At 34.8% G+C, this 20,291-nt stretch overlaps 2 protein-coding genes across 7 annotated transcripts in view; one reads left to right on the plus strand and one right to left on the minus strand.

Moving 5' to 3' along the window:
• LOC103659494 (lymphocyte antigen 75) overlaps window positions 1-13,994 on the plus strand; it is a 121,266-nt gene extending 107,272 nt beyond the window's left edge. Inside the window, exons 36-39 of the mRNA XM_008687012.2 lie at window positions 4,158-4,274; window positions 5,214-5,387; window positions 6,743-6,769; window positions 11,074-13,994. Of these exons, the coding sequence (XP_008685234.2) occupies window positions 4,158-4,274; window positions 5,214-5,387; window positions 6,743-6,769; window positions 11,074-11,276 (521 nt within the window). The 3' untranslated portion in view covers window positions 11,277-13,994. The remainder of the gene's footprint in view (window positions 1-4,157; window positions 4,275-5,213; window positions 5,388-6,742; window positions 6,770-11,073) is intronic.
• Window positions 13,995-14,053: 59 nt separating this feature from the next.
• Window positions 14,054-20,291, minus strand: part of MARCHF7 (membrane associated ring-CH-type finger 7) — a 49,298-nt gene continuing 43,060 nt past the window's right edge. For 2 of the 6 annotated variants that reach the window (XR_567491.2, XR_005838726.1), the window contains 4 exons: window positions 19,619-19,732; window positions 17,976-18,024; window positions 17,309-17,489; window positions 14,054-15,410 (listed from right to left, as the gene is read on the minus strand). Coding sequence is in view for 2 of the 6 variants with exons in the window: in XM_008687013.2 (XP_008685235.1) it covers window positions 15,352-15,410; window positions 17,976-18,024; window positions 19,619-19,732 (222 nt within the window). In the remaining 4 variants the exon portion in view is untranslated. Of the gene's footprint in view, window positions 15,411-17,308; window positions 17,490-17,975; window positions 18,025-19,618; window positions 19,733-20,291 lie in introns of those variants that run through there. The other 4 variants (XM_008687013.2, XM_008687014.2, XR_567493.2 and 1 more) reach the window with 4 other exon arrangements.

A 20,291-nucleotide genomic window follows, 5' to 3' on the forward strand; every position in this document is an offset into this window, starting at 1 on the left:
TGGCTTCATTTTAAAGATATTGAATAATAGGAATTTTTTTTAAAAGATATCCCTACACCTAACATGGGGCTCGAACCTTAACCCCAAGATCAAGAGTCATATGATCTACCGACTTAGCCAGCCAGGTGCTGCAAATAGTAAGAATTTTTTACATGGGGTTTCCCCGTAACAATTTTCTCTCTCTCTCTTTTTTTAAATCACTTATTTTAGGTATACTTAGATTTCAATAACAGAAATTATATTGGAGACTGAGAACCGAGAAGAAACACGTTCCTGTACTTGTATTAGCTTGTATGAACCACAGGGTCAGAGTTCACTATCCGGCTTCAGTACTTACCTTTAGCAGTTAACCAACTGCTTACAACATAGATGCGTAATTAATACTTGTTGACTGACTTCTACAATTCAAGTGTAGTGAGGTGTTTTGTTTTGTTTGTATTTTGCCATTTTTCTTTAGCAAACAAAGCAAAACAAAATTGGAAACACCCAGCAACTTTGTGACTTGACCTTGACTGCTTGTTTCTGAGTCTCTTAACTCTACTTGTTCAAGCGGGGTAGCCATTTAGGAATTTTAAATTGTTATGTACAAATATGCTTATAAAATTTATCTCGTGTCTAAAGAAATATGTATCTCTTTTCCCCAGTTAAGATTTATAAATTCAGTTCGTCTTACTGATTAGATTTTTCACGCTTTCTCATACATTTCTGTTAACCTTACCACTTATTTGATAATCCTCTATATTTGTCCACTGTGAAAATATCCAGTTCATTGATGAATTAGAAAATTAGCTAAAATTAATTCCTAATGCTGGTATTTTTTTTTGGCTAGAGTAGTAGTTTGGTTTAGTAGTAGGTGGACATGAATTCAGGGTTTGCTATGTATGAAGAAGCAGCAGCATAAGGAATACTAGATATTTACATTTGGATTTTTAAAAATCTTCCCAGCTGTACAAAATCCTATCTTAAACCTACCATTAGGGGTTTAGAAAACAAGTGACTTGTTATCTTTTGGGCTGCAGAGAGCTATATTTAGAAATATTCCCAGGGCTTTGTGCTAATTGCTATTACCCTCTCCTTATTATTCATAATGAGGAAAATAATTATGAGAAGCTAAAATTTTTATTTTGCAACATTTACCTTTAATTTATATGTTCTCATTATAATAGAAAAAATAAATATTTTCAGCCTTTCGTTTTTGTGATTTGTGAGCTCTGTCACTGGCTATAAAAAGAATTAAAGACCCAAATTACATCTCAGCAGGTACTGTCACTGGTAATGCATTTTAAAAAAATTTTCTGGAGCACATGCATTCTTCAGGGACTTATGCTGTCATTTGTTAAAGAAAATGAAAGTGTGTCTTATTTGCCTGACACAGTAATTTAAGTTTATACAGTATTTAATTAGATTACAGTGTTAAGAATCATTAAAGTTCCATTGGCTGCCACAAGGTCAAAGAAGAGGATGAAAAAGTCATCTCTGAACACTTAAGCCTAAACTATAACCTAGTTAAATACTTCCCTTGAGAATTTTTCCAGAGTGGCATTTTGGTCACATTTCACAAGTCAGTACAAGTATGTATCAGGGTAAAACAGATTAAAAGTCTGTATGGCATTTAACAGACAGGCAGCTGGAAATGATCAGAAAACCATCATAGAGTTTTTAAAAATGGAGATATGACTCAGGGAACCTTGTTGAATCCTAGTTTTGGATTAAAGTATTATTAAGTATTGTAAAGGTCAGTCTTATTATTTTTTTTCTTTTATAGATTTTTGGTAATTGCACAATTTATGCATGATCACTATAAAAAGTTAGAAAAACATGCAGATATTTTAAAAATAAAATCGGGGCGCCTGGGTGGCTCAGTTGGTTGGGCATCTGACTCTTGATTTTGACTCAGGTCATGATCTTGGGTTGTGGGATCAAGCCCTGCGGCAGGCTCCTCGCTCAGCAGGGAGCCTGCTGGAGGGAGAATCTCTGTCTCCCTCTTCCTCTGCCCCTCCCCATTGCACTCTCTCCCTCTAAAATAAATGAATAAATCTTAAAAATAAAATAAAATAAAAATCACCTTAAATTCCACCACCCTAAGGAAATGTAATGACTGTTAACGTTTTGATAAGTATCCTAGACCCCCCCCCTGGCAAATTTATAATAAATGCTTGCTTTTTTTAATATGTAAGAAAACAGATTATAGTTGGCAAACTGCCCTATAAAAATCTGCAATTTCCCTTAAAAATGTCTGTGGCAGTAAAAATACAATGCATATTTCCTAATAAGTGTACATTAATCCAGTATATAGAAATTCCATAACTGACTGAATTAATCCTCTAATATTGGCTATTATTTACAATCTTTCATTGTCATGAATGTGATGACCATTAATAATTAGGTTTATTTGAGCACAGAGCCTATGATTGTTTTAGCATAATTGTTAAGGGTTGCTGGGTCAAATGTGTTTTTAGGGCTTTTGACACATCTTGCCAAATTGTTTCCAAAACGGCTGTACTAAATTTTTACTCCATCTAACCACTTGGGAGTTCCTATTTTGTTACCCAAGGCCAGCACTGTTTAATCTGTAAGCATGGAAGTCTGCTTATTTTAATTTTCATTTCTTTACCAGTGAGATTGTATTTTTCACACATTTCTTGTGTTATATTTGCTTCTGCGAGGGTGAATTGTCTTTTTTACAGTCTTGAAACCAATTTTTTTTCTTCTATTAAGGCGTTTGCTTCTTTATAATGGAGTTTTGGTCCGCCTAGTTTGTGATTTTCTTAATAATACAATATGGTTTTGGGGAGATTTTTTGGCCCTATAGTAATTTTCTTTCCCCTGTAGTTAAATTTGTTATTTTTTGTCTGCCTCTTTTAGAAGATGTAGAAGTGGTCACCTCATACAAATTTTTTTTTTTTTACCATATCAGTATGTAACAGGAGGTCTGTCTTTTCCATTTAACTATCAACTTCTGAAAATATTACCAACTTTAGCGTGATGTCATAAATACAGCAGCCTACGATTTATGCCTCCTGTAATGCTCCAAGCGTGCTCCCTGGGTCAGCAGCAGTGGCATCACTGGGAACCCGTTAGCAACATAAATTCTCAGGCCCCATCTCACGCTGGCTGAATGTGAAACTCCGCATGTGGCCTGGCACTGTTTTTATAAGCCCTCCAGGTGATTCTGATGCTTGCTCAAGGTGGAGAACCACTGAATGAAGACAATATTCTGACATTTTCAGGAGCCTTTGTTAAGTCAGGGTGGTTTTGGAAACGTAATTTAAGAGTAGACAAGACTTCCTCATTTCTAGTTGTATTAGTTGTAATACAGAAAGTGGAATGTTTTTTAATTTGCAAGAGAATCTTTGTCTAGGTTAACAAACAGGGTTAAATGTCTCTTGGAAAAGTAGTTACTCCTGATATTTATAGGGTGCTTATATGGATATGTAGCTTAGAGAGACCGTAAGACAACAACAGCTAATGTATGTGAGACATAAAATATAGATGGCTGCTGCTCTTTACTCTGGAATCATGTGAGAGAGTCCCAGGAAAAATCAACTATCCAATGTGAACGCGGACTTCCTCTATCAGTCAATTTCCCAAAACTAGGACTTTTCTAAGGACCACAAAGAAAAATATGGGAAGGCACAAGGCTTTGGGCAGCAGGCACAGGAAGGCAATTAGATGAGGCAGGTCAGAGAGACTGTTGCTTGTACTTAACGAGGTCTTGGACCTATTCTGGCAAGTTGCCTTCATACTTTTCAGTTCTTCTGGGTATGGTTAGAGCTTCTGCTCCCTATGGTAGTGAAGTGAGGACAGGAGAAACCATGAGTGCTAGAGGGAAGAGGTCATGGGAAAAAGTGAAGTTGAGAGATGCAGAAAATGTGTTTATTGCTCAAGCCTCGCAGGATGTTCTGTTCCCATGTCTGTAAATTACCAGCTTTATGCAATGAAATAGTATAAAATGACTCGGCCCAATTTTTCCCATCATTTTTTCTCACAAGTATATGCTCAGAAATGTGCACATTCTCAAGCTAAATTTTAAAAAGGTGTAAAAGTGTAGTGTTTTTTAAGTGTATTATAATAATGTATAATTTTTATATACTTCATGTGATTTTCATTGATTCTGGGAACATGCTTTGTTTACTCCTACCTAAAAATAATTCCAGGAGCAGACATGGTAAGCATACATAATGAAGAAGAAAATGCTTTTATACTGGATACTTTGAAAAAGCAATGGAAAGGCCCAGATGATATCCTGCTAGGCATGTTTTTCGACACAGATGGTAAGTAATATTTACCCTTGTAGGAAATCACTTTTTTAAAATGGTACTAAAACTGATGACTTTGAGATTCTTCAGTTCTCTAGTTCAAGTTGGTGTTTCCTGTGGTGTGTGGGTATTTTATGTTCGGTGTGCACCCATGCCCTGTACTGCAGCTTTTCCCTGAGCAGCTCAGTGTGTTTCACCTAGAAGAATCCAAGTTGATTCTTTTGTCTGGATTAAAATACGGTTCTAGGCTCAGTATTTTTGTAATATGGTAGGGATAAAGCTAAATCAGTGTCCCTGTAGAAAAGTCCCATAGAAAAGTACATAATTAACGAAATGAAACTACATTTACTATTAATATTTTAATTTTCTTGGCTATTTCCCCATGAAAATGTTACTGTATTATTTTCAAAAACCTTTTTTTTTTTAAGAGAAAAGGGAAGAGAGCACGAGCGAGAGAGAATCCCCACCAGGTTCCATGCCCAGTGCAGAGACCAAGACAGGGCTCGATCTCACAACCCTGAGATCATGACCTGAACTGAAACCAAGAGTCAGACGCTTAACCATCAGAGCCACCCAGGCGCCCATCCATGGAAACTTCTTCAACCAATACCTTTTTTTTTTTAAAGATTTTATTTGAGAGAGAGAGAGAGAGGAAGAGCGAGAGAAGGAGTGGGGTGGAGGGGTAGGGAGAGAGGGAGAGGCAGACTCCGATCTCCAAGATCATGGCGTGAACCAAAGGAGGGGCTTAACTGACTTAGCCACCCAAGCGTTCCTTGAACCAGTACCTTTGATTTGCTTGTACACAAGATATATTCTTCCTCCTAATTTAAATCCTACAACCAAAAGTTTTGAGCAGACATACCTTAGTAATTTCTCACCTTTAATCCTAGAACCTTTTCTATGGCTCTAACAGTTTAAAACTGTCATAATGATGAAAATATTCTTAACTGACAGATGCAAGTTTCAAGTGGTTTGATAAGTCAAATATGACATTTGATAAGTGGACAGACCAAGAAGATGGTGAGGATCTAGTTGACACCTGTGCCTTTTTGCACACCAAGACAGGTGAATGGAAAAAAGAAAATTGTGAACTTTCTTCTATGGAAGGAACCCTTTGTAAAGCAGCTAGTAAGTATAACTGAAGACTTTTTTCCATTCCTAGAGGGGTGGGGAAAGTAGGGCTGGTTTTAAAATAATTTTCTTTGAGACAGGGATGCCTCAGTAAATTAGAGGGAGCAAGAAAGACTTCAGAACATATTAGGATGGTTTGCTGTCACGTCTCTCAGAAGTCAAATGTGATTCTCTGACATTTCAGAGGTAGGACCAGATCATGTGAACCAGGCATACTTTTATCCTATATGCTTGTATGTAAAAGCCTGCAAGAGGTTAAAAATTTCTTCCGTTGTTTGAAGGAATTATCATAGCTTCCTTGCAATTGATTTAATTAAACAGAAATGGTGAAGGATACTTTGACTCCAGAATTCTAATGTTTACAAAGAATTTGACTCTGTACAAGTACTAACATCCTTTGTTTAGAAAAATAAAAAGTGTTGTAGTTTATAATTTATTCTGGATTAAAGTGTAATTTTTCTTCTGACCCATCAAAATGCTTTTCTTTTTCCCAAGGGGTAAGCTCTGAACCTGGCCCCAGCCCCTGCCCTTCCATCCTCCCCCCCCCCACCCCTGGCCTCCAGCCGGCCCCTCCTCTCCATCAGAATGCTTTCTAATGAACATAATTATTGTGTCCCACAGTATGTGGTGTTATTGTTAAACATCAAAGGTTGTTCTAAGTTTTACAATTGTTTTCTCATTAAAAACACTTAAAATTTCAAAATGCGATTTTGGGATGCCTGAGACACACTGGCCATTTCCCCATTTTGCCTCTTTAGGATTGCCCCCTTCCTACTTCAGTGTAAACCAAAGCTATTTTTCCATTTACATCTTTTTTTTTTTTTTTTTTTTGCCTCAGCAGGGTTCTTAATTACAGTTTATAGTGACTATATTAAACTTCTCATAGTTTTAAGGTAGTAGAATTCAACTTCCAATATTTATTGAATTTTTAAAAAATTGTTTCTTTTCATGTACAAAGTCTCAGGGCACCATTATTTATAAACCAGATTTTCAAACTATCACTTTGAAACATCAGAAATAGTGAACAAATCCATACTCATGAGGTCACAGGTGTATACTTCACTAGCTTTGTTTTCTACAGACTCTACCAAAATTCTTACTTTCTTCACCTCTTCACTTTTTCTTGAGTTACCTAATCCTTTTCCGCCAACCAAGCTAATGCACTACGTTAGACCTCTGTTATCTTCTTTAAAAAAACAAAAAAACCTTTGTTCAAAATGGAAAACACAATTGACCAAGCAACAGAAATATGGATAAATAAGGGGTTCGTTTTTAACTATTCTGAAAGTGTTTAAAGGCAAACAGAATAAAGCATACTTCAATTTTAATTTTTATTTTCTTTTGTATTTTAGTCCCATATGAAAAGAAATATTTGTCAGGTAAGTAATGGTCTTTTGTTGAAATTTTTCCCACAAGTAAAAATATATTAAGATTCTAATGTTAAAATATTAAAGACCCCTTAAAACTATATAACATAAAGTAGAACAACTTTTGTAAGAATTTAGAAAGGTCTCAGCTTTGTAATAAGACTTGACATTGTAAATATAACTGCAAGTTATGAATTTTTTAAACACCAAAAAATATTTCCCATTGAATTCCGTTTTGTTTTTAAAGGCACTTTGCAATCTTTTATTTAAAAAAATTTGACCTCATAGTTGTAATTCATGAAGGGTTTACTGAATGCATTTTTTTTTTTTTTTAAAGAACAGGCACTATTATTAACATGGCTCAAAAAGCAAAATTATAAGGCAAACACTGAAGTGTCTGTCTCCCATCTTGCCCCAATTTACCCTTATCCTTACTGGGCACACGTTCAGTTTCTTCTTTAAATGTCGTTTCTTTTGCCAAAATAAGCAAACTGAGATATAGGACTTATTTTGCCCATTTTATTCACTAATATATTCTAGGTATCTCTCCGTATCATTACCTAGAGACCGAACTTCCTCCTCCTTTACAACTGAATACTCTTCCATTGTATGGATACGTGTAGTTATTTAACCAGCTCCAGACCCTTGGCCTGTTTCTGAACATGTGCTATTACAGTGCTGCAATGAATGAATCTACCTTGTGCAAATACATCTAAAGATTAGATTCCCTGTAAATGGGTTGAAAGTGGATATAGAACTTGGATCAATACATTAAGAGGAACTGCACCATTCTGCATTCCCAGAAACAATGTTACAAAACTTGTGGATTTTTGCCAATTGGTTGTATAATTTTTAATCTATTTTTTTTTAGAGAGAGCATGTGCAAGGAGGGGAAGGGCAGAGGGGAGAGGCTGAGAATCTTAACAGGCTCCATGGTCAGCGTGGAGTCAGACACAGGGCTTGATCTCATGACCGAGATCATGACCTGAGCTGAAATCAAGAGTTGGACACTAAACCGAGCCATGCAGGCGCCCCATTTAATCTCTTTGAGGCGTAAGATGCAGAGATCTTAAGTGTATAGTTTGATGGTTGCCTCTGTATACACCTGGCTAACTACCTCTCAAATCAAGATACAGTACATTTGTTACACTAAAAATTTCCCTCATGCCCTTTCCCAATAAATGTAGCCCCTACCACCATCTATCCTAGTTAACTACTATTGAGTTCTGTCACCGTAGGTTAGTTGGTCGTTGTTAACATAAATATAATCCTACTGGCTTCTTTCAGTTTTTTTTTTAAGATTCACCCATGTTGTGTATATATCGTACCTATTTTACTGTTGCATAGTATTTTATAAATACATCACAATTTGTCCAATCTCTAGTTATGTATATTTGGATCATTTCCAGTTTGGTTACTACTATGGTAAGAGCTGCTTGTGAACATTCTCACTTGGACCCGTTTTGTCATTCTCCTGGAGGATATTCCAAAGGGTAGAATTGCAAGGTCAAAGGGTAGCTATCATATGTTTAGCTTTACGGGAACCATCAAATGTTTTTCAAAGTGGCTGAACAGTTACATTCCTACTGTCAGTGTATGCAAGTTCTGTTTGCTCTACACATCCATCCCATGATAGCCAACCTGATTTTAGCCACTCAAATGTGATGTGTAGCGATCTGTCATTTTAATTTTCACTTCCCTGATGAATCATGTTGAGCACTCTAACACACTTAGCCATTTCAGTGTGTTCTTTTGTGATATGCCTCTTCAGGTTTTAGGTCCTTATTTCTAATTGGGTTGGCTTTCCGAATGGTAGTTTTTTTTTTTTTAATTCTGGATATGAGTTGTCACATGTATCGTGGATATTTTTTCTCTCAGTTTGGGGCTTGCTAGAACTATGATGGAAGAGGAGGAAAGGAGTGTTTGAGAGTTCATGTAGATAGTGGAGAATCAAGTTCTCTCTTCCATAGGGAATAAATATCAAAAAAAGCAAAGGGGGGGGCACCTACCTGGTTGGCTCAGTTGGTAGATTATGTGGCTCTTGATCCTTGGGATAGTGAGTTCAAGCACCATGTTGGGTGTAAAGCTTACTTTAAAAATAAATCAAGGAAGGCACCACTTCATAGCCATTAGGTTGGCTATGTACAAAAACAAAACAAGAAAACAGAAAACAAGTGATGACAAGGATATGGAGAAAGTGGAACACTTGTGTATTACTGGTAAGAATGTAAAATGGTAGACAATATGGTAGCTACTCAAAAAACTAAAAACAGAAATACCCGTGATCCAGCAACTCCACTTCTGGGTATATACCCGAAAGAAGTGAAAAGAGGTATCAAAGATTTGTACACCCATGTTCAGAGCAGCATTATTTACAAAAGCCAAAGGTGGAAGTTGCCAATCCCAAGTGTCCATCAACAGATGACTGGATAAGCAAAACACGGTGTATATACACCACAGAACATTATTTAGCCTTAAAAAAAGGCAATTCGAATACATCCTGCAACATGCATAAACTTGGAAGACATCAGATGCTAAGTGAAATAAGCAGGTCACAAAAGGACAAATACGATTTCATTCCAATTATATGAAGTACCTGGAGTAGTCGACCTCCTAGACAAGGTAAAATGCTGGATGGAGGGAGGGAAGAATGGGGCGTTATTGTTTAATATATAGAGTCTCAGGTTTGAAAGATGAAGAGTTCTATGGATAAATGGTGACACAATGTGAATGTACGTAATGGTATAGAACTGTCAACTTAAAAATGGTTAAGATGGTACATATTGTTATGTGTATTTTACATTAAAAAACTGAATCAAGAAAAGCCATGTAAGCATGTTATTTATAAGCATGGAGGCAAATAACAGAAGTTAACAGGAATGGGAATGCAGGGTGAGGAGTAGTAGGGCAGGAGAAGCACAGTATTTTTTGTTACATATCTTGCAGAACTATGAATTTTAAGCTACGCACATGTATGCTGGGGGGGGAATATATGCAGACTGAAATGTGTAGAAGAGTTGGTAGGTCTAAGTGGTTCTCAAAACCCTATTAGGAATAGCTGAAAGATCTGGCAACGTGTGATCTAGAGTGGTCTCTGAATTCATTAAAAAATACATACATTTCATAAATATGTTTAACTACTATGTGCCCTGCTTTCTTGATACATTTTTTTTTTCATCTGAAGGTCTTCAGTAAGAATACACCCACAGCTTAACAAATTGTGACCACTACAAACCTTTATTTCAGGACCAAAGAGGAGAGAATTCAGCTGTGGCCATTTACCTAACTCCTCCTGTGTTTTTTTAAAGAAGCCTGTCAATATTTTAAATAACATCAATGGCTCTCCCTCACTTTAACATGTAACTTTTGGCCAGATATTCTTTGCTAAGCTTTACATCATTTTAAAAGCATACCTCGAAGGAGGATATAGGTACATTCAAATAACCATAATGTAAAAATACATCTGTAAAGAGAAAATAATTTGAGATTTTTTGGACATACTTTTGGGTGCTACCAAATATAATACAAATACCTTCCCCCCAAAGCATTTACCTCCTCCTAACTCCTAAACCAATTTCCCTGGACTAACTTACTAAAAGATTACAAGGGTTTTGAATAGCCAAGAACTGTTAAGGTTGTATATAATAAGAAATACACACAGATACTTGAATTAAATAATTTTAAAAAAACAAACAACAGGAGCACCTGGGTGGCTCAGGTCATGATCTCAGGGTCCTGGGATAGAGCCCTGTATTCCCTGCTCAGGGGGAAGTCTGCTTCTCCCTCTGTCTGCCCCTCCCCTACACGCATGCTCTCTCTCAAATAAATTAAAAAAATCTTCAAAAAAAAAAAAAAAGGCGGGGGGAAGATACTTTATTGCCATTCCTGGTTTTTTCAGTGGAGCAAATTTTAAATGCTAAACACCAGATGAACCAATAAGCCTCATTAATGTAAACAAACCTCTAAAGACAACTAGTCTTGAAAAGAGCAGTAAATATAAAGTCTTAGACCAGGAAGTAAAAACCAAGGGAGAGAAAGAGAACTGTAGTATACCTGAGTGTGGGTGATTTCCATTTTAGGATCTTACAGTACAGTGGCAAATTGTAAAACTTAGTTAAAATCTCGAATGACAGTTCAAGCTAAGAAACATAGTAATTTTTTATTTTTATCAATGTGGGGAAATCCTCAAAATAGTCAAATATGTACATGATGAAATTATATTTGTGCTCCCCCAAGTGCAATACAAACAAGTGATTTCCATGTGTGTGTGTATATATTTATATATGTATGTATGTATTTTGTCTTTTCCTTTTCAGATAACCACATTTTAATATCAGCTTTGGTGATTGCTAGCACAGTAATTTTGACCGTTTTGGGAGCAATCGTTTGGTTCCTGTACAAAAGAAATTCGGATTCTGGTTTCACCACAGTTTTTTCAGCTGCACCCCAATCACCTTATAACGACGACTGTGTTTTGGTAGTTGCAGAAGAAAATGAGTATGCTGTTCAATTTGACTAAGATTTTGGAAATCTCAGATTAAGACGTCAAATACTTTGACAGTGATTCCTGTGCAGGACTTTAATGTAAAACCTGACAATGAAAATTATGGTTTTTACGGTTTATTACCTTATTCCAGTAACATTCATTATTCTAATGTAATCACTGTGACAAAAATTGATCTTTAGGTTCTTATAAGAACAAATTTTTAAAAAAAGAAATGATCATAGATATAATTTAGTAGTTTTAACCATTTCCCTAAAATGCACCCTTCACTTGAAAAAGTTTAAAATAAAGCCCAAAATAGTAAAGCAGATAAAAATAAAAACCCAGTCTACTGCTCTATCTTCCTTCCCATTTAGTTAAACCATTAGGTTATAGCTGAATTAACAAAAACAGAAAACTACCTACCACTGTAGTTTTAGCAATCACCATGTCTCTCCCAGTTTCTAGGTCTTGCTCCTTTATTAATAAACAAGATATGGGAAATAAAAGACCGTTAAATAGATCCTGTACATTCAGATATCACACATGCTATTTACTATGGCAGATAATTCCTCTAATATTTTTATCTTCCTGAGTTAGATGTAGAAAATATGGTAGATTTTAAGGAGCCCATATTCCACATAATTTTACAATTTCATTACTTTTAGAACATCACTTTGGACCAGAAATAGTATTTAGCACTGATCACAAATGGTTAGAACTTCAATGAAATTATAAATTTTTTGAAACAATAAGTTTACAGCCATACCAGGAAGGTGTGGAGGAAGCTGGCAGTGAGGCTAACACTTTTACCACAGAGCCCCTTTAAGGATTTTTCTCCTACCACCAGATCTGTTCCTCTAAGGTATCTCATGCCCTCCAACTACTGATGAATTAGCCATTCAATGACATGAAAACTAAGCAAACTGTAGAAACACACTACATACTACTGCAGTGGTGATGCTCAAAGTTTTCAGTAAATGTACATTTTAAGACAAAGGTGAAATTAATCATTTTAGGGGTAAGAAATGAAAAGGAAAGCTGAAGCAAGAGTGATTTTCCTTAGCATCCTTTATAGCTTAAAAATATGAAAAGATAAAGAATATAGAGTTCATATAAAATCAGACTTACTGTATTTAGAAACTTGAAAGCTCAAAGAAGTTCTCTCTCCCCCTAACCCACATGCCATCAGTGATCTTATGGGGAGATACACTGTCTCTCATGCTTGACCAATGGCAACAAAAAGTCCCAGCTTGTGCCATGTTTCCATTGGCACCATGAATAACATCCTTCATCACAACTGACGGCACTATTTTTTATTGACACAGGACAAACCACGGAGTGATGACAGGACTATACAGTGTGGCTATGTGGTACTAACGAGTAAATGTTACTCTAGCTGTAGTACGCAAAACGATCACGCTCCGTAAGAGCTTTAAATTTCTGAGATCTTGGATACTATTTTATTACTGATAAACTATTAAGAGTGGTACAAATAGCGAACAGACTGGAATTCCTTCCTACTTTTTCTATTCAAGTTCTTCCAGTCCTTTAAGAACTAGGAGTTATCTTAACACTTCCTTAAAACTTTCTCTAGTAGTCAAATTTCTATAATGTCCAATATGGTAGCCACAAGCTACAAGTGGCTATTTAAATAAATTAAATGTAACTTTAAGTTCGGTTGCCTAGTGGCACTAGGCACACTTCAAATGCTCAAAACACATGTAGTTAGTAGCTACCATATTAGGCAAGACAAATTAGAAAACATTTCTATTATCACAAAGTTTTATTGGACAGTGCTACTCCAGAATCTCCCCCTTCCACTCAACTCCCATACGACTAATTTTCTTCTGTTCATTTTGATAACTTCTACCCAGTGGTAGCTCTTCCAAAATGGCTGTTTTAACCTGATTTAATTTTCCATATTTGACTTCATTTTTCAAGAAAGTCCTTAGAGGTCCCTTGTACTGAAGTGTTAAATCTTAATTTTCTTCATATATCAGAACACCTGTAACCAGCCCTTTTATCTACTTGGTGGTCAACAGCGAACTGGATTGTTCAAATCTGTATGTATTTTTAACATTAAGAGTAACATAAACGTGCTTGTTTACATTCAAAATGTATAAATTACTTTTTTGAACATCTTGGTTCTAGCTAATAAGGACAATATAAATTCTTATATTTGGCAAGTATCTAGAGAGACTATTACTTTTAACTTCATTTTCCTAGGAATTTGCATTTTGTAGTGAATAGCATATGGTCTCTATTTGTTTAGGGTTTAAAAGTTAACAACAATGAAAAGACCTTCCTTCCTTATTCCCTCTAATTCACACTTACAGGCTATTGCAAGATTATACAACACTGAAATATGAAATAGTAAGTAGTACTAAGGAACTACAAGAATACTATCAAGCTCAAGCCACTGCCGATCTGTGTCATTAGCATTTAATATAACAAAACTATAAACTGCATGCCAATGGAATGTTTTCTACTATTTAAATTTTTAAAAGTTTGATGGGTTAATCAGAAGATACTTAATTTTCATGCTGAGTTCTATTAATAGTGTAAATGTTTCAAACTCGAAGCATCCCTGAAAACCCAGACAATATATACTGGACCTGGCATCCTTAAATTCTGTATTTTTTCTTTAAGGCAATGCAAAGGTAACCGGTGAGTTGAGCAAATGTTTTAGAAACAGTTATGTATTTTTGTATGAAACAGGATTTTACTTTTTAATAAAGTTCTTGGCTCTAAGGTTTGAAGTCTACTCTGAGCACCAATTTAAAAGGACACATTTCAAACTATAAAGCAAATCAATCAGTATGCACTTTATTTCCAGCCAAGGTTTTACATGAAGACCAACAAACTGTGTGGGCAAACTGTTGATTCACATCTGAGAAATTACATGGTTTCTACTTAGTTTCTGAAAATGTAGTTTGTTGCCATAACACAAGACTTTATTTAATCTGAAAACACCTGAAGGTGTTTAAAAGTGTATCAGGGTGTTGACAGAGGAAATATACAGTGTTATGAAAGGATACACAACTCATGACCACAGTGTAGATCTGTTCATGGTGAATAGGTAATGTTAATCTGTTCTCCAAAAGCAGTGAAAAATATTAAGTCACTAAATAAATGCTCAGAATTACCAAGGAACAGTTAAAAACGACCAGGATCCAAACAGGTTATTTATACCATATTTATCTATAAAGAAGTGACAACACTAAAAAACACATTGAAAACCAGTGTTTTAAACTTTAAATGTGGGATTTAAAAATATTCCGTTAACTTGAGATTGCAATAATTTTTTTTCCAAATAGCGTTTGATGGGCAATTCTGATATAGTTTACAGCTGTAATATTCCTAAAAGGAATATCTACATACTATGGCCTATCAAATATAATCTGCATTTTGCAAATCAATACAAAAATTTATCCATCATTTATACATTTTATACTTATATACTTTTTAAAAATTAGGTTTTATTGCTAAGTGAATTTAGAACTCATATTAAATTTGGAAACCTAATATAATGCTTTCATAACTTACTCCCCAATTGATTTTTTAGAAACACTGGAAGCAAATGATTATGAAAATGAGACTGCAACGTAAGGCATTTTGAAAGGAAAAATAATTAGGTGCCATTTGCCATTTTATTTCAAAAGCATATTTTGTCCCACTTTTTTCACTAGCAAGAGACTAAAACATGAACCATTTTTCATAAATATGACTACAGTAATCAGAACACAAAAAAGAGTCGTCAGCTTTGCTTAGATATCTAAAACAAGGGTAACGCTTTCCCACTCACCTAAAAGAAAAATACTTTTTGATTACCAATTTATAAACATCAGATTCACACTGGCCATGTTAAAAGGTCCAGCACAATTTTAATTCAGCAATACTAGAGAATGAATATATATATATACAGGACATCCGTGTGTGTGTATATATATACTCATTATATATATATATATATATATATATTCATTATATATATATGTATATATAGTCAATGTATTCAATAGGCATTCCCCCACAAAATTAAATTCACACTTAATTGCCAGTTTTAATAAACACTTGTTCACAGATCATCCATTTGTCTTATATGAAGTTAGGCAATATCAAATGTTCTGTTATGGTCTCCATCTTCTTCGGAATCATCCTCTGAAGCTGTTGAAAGAAAACAGGATGATCAAGAATGATTTTAAGGGGGATGAGAATGGAAAGGTAAATATGAAGCCAGAATATAGCAATGACTTGTAAAATAAAAATCCCAATTTAGTATACTGTTTGGTCATAATGGTAAGTTATGACAGGGTTAGGGTGGTCTGACTGTGGGTGATGCCCAACCACAATGCTCCCACCCCCACATCTTTTTGTTAGGTTAGTTTTTATAAAAATGAAAATGCTTAAAAATGTGCTTCAAGAAACGTCTTCTAAAAAGCTGAGATCAATCTGTGTTCATAGTAGCTAATGATGTAGACACTAGAGAAAAAATGAACTTATGGCAAGTGCTCTCACACACCTGAGTAGAATCTGGTTTATTACTGCTGCATGTTTGATGCATCCGATGAGAATGAAAAAAAATGTACACAGAAGAGGTTATGGGTGTTCTTGAAATTTACATCAAAGCTATGTCTATACAATGCCAAGAAAAGCTCTATTTAGTCAAAAATGCTTTATATAGACACAGCCGAAGTTAAACTAATTGGATTCAATAAAAACCTTTTGCTGAGATTATTCCTGTGCCTCCACGTTGTCAGAAACATCACTTTTGCAATATTTCTGACATCAATTTATTATTAAAGTAGCCCAGAAGTTTAGAATACACATCCTGGAATGTCAACAGGAAGGACATAAGTAAAAAAAAACTATGTATTCTATAAACTGTTCTGTGTGTTGAAGAAAATGGAAGTTCACTAAAATAAACACCCAACCAGCATTTCCCCTATTATCAAGGGCAAAACGATTAAATGTATACTCTTCTTGTGTCAATACTGGACCCAGTATTTAAGAGCACCCAGCAAATGGAATCAACAAAAAAAAGAATGCTACATGTATGGATGGACTTAAGCTTACACATTTCTGTCTAGCAGAAATCTTAAATCCATTTTTAATGGCATCAAGCATATACTTAGCTCATGAATGAGTAAATCCTATGGTTAAGTTTCATGTTGTATCATGGAGAAATACCAAACTAAAAAATAAAACAGCTTTTCATTTCAGGGAACTTCTCATGTTTTCTATTTGGTTAACTCCACAGGAGAAGAAAATTCAGTCAGAACCAACTCTTAGAACATATGAAAACTCTGGTACTTAGGAGTAAGCTTGCAGCACCCACATCTTTCACTCACAGCTGAGTTTGGGCATATTTCACCCTCCATTTTTCTCACATGTTGGGAGTAGACACTGCTATGTTTAGGAAACTAAATTCTAAATGAGAATGTTAGTTTAAAAACAAAACAAAAAACAAAACAAGCAAACTGGGGAAAATATACAGTGAAACAAATTACTAGCATCACATCTGGCAAAGTATAAATCATAATTTACCAAAAAAGAGATCTCTGTGTTAGACAACACAAGGGATCCAAACTAAGAAGGTATAAAAGAAAAAGTATTTATACCAAATGAATTCCCATTTTGTATACCACTCAGTCCTTTATATACCATTTTCACACATACTGAAATGTGAAAATGCATTATCTAGTTGCACACCTCTAATCCTCTCAAAACTTAAAAATAGTACAGACTTAATGACAAAAATCCATGTTTTAGAATATTCAAGGCATTAAAAGGTTCCCATGAAGACCAAGTCCCTCTCAAACTTTACTTCAAAGGATGCTGAGCTCTCCCTAAAGGTAAAAACATTACGCACACTACAGATAACACTCCAAGTGTTCTGAAGAAGAGTACAGAAGATAATCAAGTGGAGAATCATATTTTATACACTTCAGAGTGTAATGGAATCTGATCATGGGGAGCCAGTTGCTTTAGGAGAAAAAGTACAACAGGTAGGGTAATCCTGGATTCCCAGGAACTGTTTCAGAGCCACCAATATCTGTGCCCACCTGATACGAAGCACCCTGGAGGTTGTAGGACTTTGAGGTTAAGCTGTGCAGATGCCTGTAAAGATTTGGGCATTAAGTGCCTTCACATAGGAGCCCAGGCAGAAGTCCTAATGCTGGAACGTGATCTTAAGAGATTGGAGCTGCTGGCGGAGCTGGCTGCCTATTAAAGGTCCATGAGGACCTGAACAAGGAGCAAAAAAAACACTATGGCTTCTGTTATAGACTCAGAATTAGGAATCTTTCACCCCTATTTTCCTAGAACTATAAACAAACCCAGGGAAAACCTTTAATGATCTGACAAAGCTGAGTAACAAGTAAAATTTCATACACACACACAAATCTGATTTAGAAGTGTGATTTGAGCAGTAAATGTGTTCTTTTTGATTAAAAGTTTTAAAATTAAGGTGTTCAAAAATAAAATTTTATTTAAAATGAAATACTTTAAATACACCCTCTGTACCTTAAAATAGAATTTTTTTTAAAAAAATATGCTTTAAAAAAACTGTCAGTTGCCCAACCCATCTTTCCCAAGTCAATTATTTTGTTATTATTAAGCCTATAAATGAAGCTCTAATTTGGTAGAAAGAATATACAGTTAGGTTTTGCTCTGTGGGTTTAATTTGTAAAAGTAAATTCAACAAGTCTGGGAAGGGGAAATTCCACCTACTTTCGAGATCTTCCATATGTGCCTGAAGAGTTCTTGCAAGGTTAATAAACTAGAAACAATGCAGAAAGAAATACAGTAGTTTAAATGTTGCAAATGGATCTAAAAAGAGAATCAGTATAGGAGATTCATTTCTACTTAAAAAAGTCAAACACCATTTTAAGCCTTTAAATAGGGGTCTTTCTACCCCCACATCAAAAATTACAAGCTTAGGAAATTATCTTTTAAATGTTGTATATAATCATTATATAAATGGTCATGGAGAAATCATGAATCGTGTAGAAACTGAAAACAGATACAATAATTTTATCCAATGGCATTCTGTCTCCTTGCATAAATACAACACCTCAAAAAATTACGGAGAAAAAAAAATTAAAACCATTACAGTTTGGACACAAATGCATTCACTTTTAGTGGTCAATTAAAAAAAAAAAAAACCAGAACAAAACAGGAATAATCAATATTTTCCTGCCTAAATTTGATAGCTCCAGAAGTATTTTAATTCAGTAAAGACTTCCACTTGAATATAATTTCTATCTTTTACAAAGGCATGAATCCAACAGATCTTATTATATGCATTACATAAGGTTTCTTCATTTTAAAAAGTCACCTTTTAAGAAATAATTTTATGGCATTTACTAAATTTAGGTTCTACGGTTTCTTAAGTTCTTAGAAGTCAAGAGATCTTTGCTCAAACTCTGAATGATCTTGATAGCTCATTCTTTATTCTCTCAGTGATAATAATCTGTCCAAAAGACTCACAGGAATAATGTTCACACGATTACAGAAAAATGTTTTTTTTTTTTTAACCAATTTAGAAGCAGTGTATGTATTGGTTATTTGATAATTTTCAAAATAAAATAGAAACATTAAATCTCACCAGAAACTTGGCTCTATTTTTATCATCAGAGTGAACATTTATTTTAAAAATAGTTTGAAGTATATGTTTATGAACACATTACAAGATATGAAGTGTTCACAATGCTAGAGTAATGAGATGTAGACCGAGCCCCTGCCAGACAAAACGGGCAAGGCAGCAGAGTATAAACTTCCTTCGGTATACTGAGGTAAGCAGTATCACTTTATTTATGAGCACTTAAAAGACAGCTAGCTCAAGTGTTACATTAAGATAAGAGTGAAGAGAGTAAACACACAATAGTCCCCATCTTCAGTAGTTTGTAATATGAATGCTTAAAAATTAGTACACTAGTAATCTTTTATAGGATAGTAACAAATGAAATTGAAGTTAATTTCCCATACTCTCTTGGTTTTTGGAGTTCAATTTCAATGTCAGGTTTCTAAGTTGTAATAATGAGTTGGATTTTCCCTCCCAAATTCAAAAGAGCATTTCCCCTAGGTGTTTTCAATTCCATCCCTGTTTTCCACTGAAATATATTCCAATTACCTTCAAGAGCTAGAAAATTACTTCTCTAAAAATAGCTTTGTGAAAAAATTAGGCTGTTTGATACAGAAGTAAGAAAGACAGCAATTTCTATTAAATCTACAATAACTTTATTTTTAAGATACATTTTAATATAAGAGCTCCCCAAAGAAAATAGAATGTGAACATATAAAACAATGTGCTTTCCAAAGCAAACCCTTGCAGCATCGCACCCTCGCTTTCCCCCCACTCCAATATTACTTACTCGGACACGTGTGCTTGGTTCATTTGTATTTCCCATCATATCAGAAAAGCTTTGTTCGCACAAGTGCAATAACACAACTAGGTAGAGACCAGAGCTGATAAACTCATACTCAGCCTTCAACAGGGAAGCAAACAAGAGAAAAAGAAAAATATGGAGAATGAAAAATTAGTAGAATGAGATTGACTACTCATAGTATACTGATAAACTAGAGGAAATGTATTTATATCCAGTTCCTAGGAAGGGATACAGAGCCATGTATTAAAAAAAAAAAGAAATAAAAAGCTATTCTTCATAGCTTCATAAAATTTTACTAATGCTATATAATGTGTTCAAATAGTCTTTCTTTATGTAATTATCTATGTAAAAGTGGGAAAAATCATTTGATGGTAGAATGAATGCTCTTTTTCCCTAGAAAGCTCAAAATAGATTTCTTTACACAGATGGCTGTAACTGTTTACCTAAAAATTAGCATTTCATCTACAGCTATATCAATATATTACAGAACTAAAATCCTATTCTGATAGGTCAAGTGTTTCTTATGCAATTTAACTAACCTAAAGGCAACAGCAAATATAAAAATGAACTTAAAAAAAGATAGTAAAGTAACTTCCAGATATCAATAGCATAGAAATTTGCAGTGGGCAAAAATAGTTCTTTGGTTCAAAGCGCTTCT

Source organism: Ursus maritimus, unplaced genomic scaffold (assembly GCF_017311325.1).
Source record: "Ursus maritimus isolate PB19 unplaced genomic scaffold, ASM1731132v1 scaffold_1, whole genome shotgun sequence".
Taxonomy (NCBI): Eukaryota; Metazoa; Chordata; class Mammalia; order Carnivora; family Ursidae; genus Ursus; species Ursus maritimus.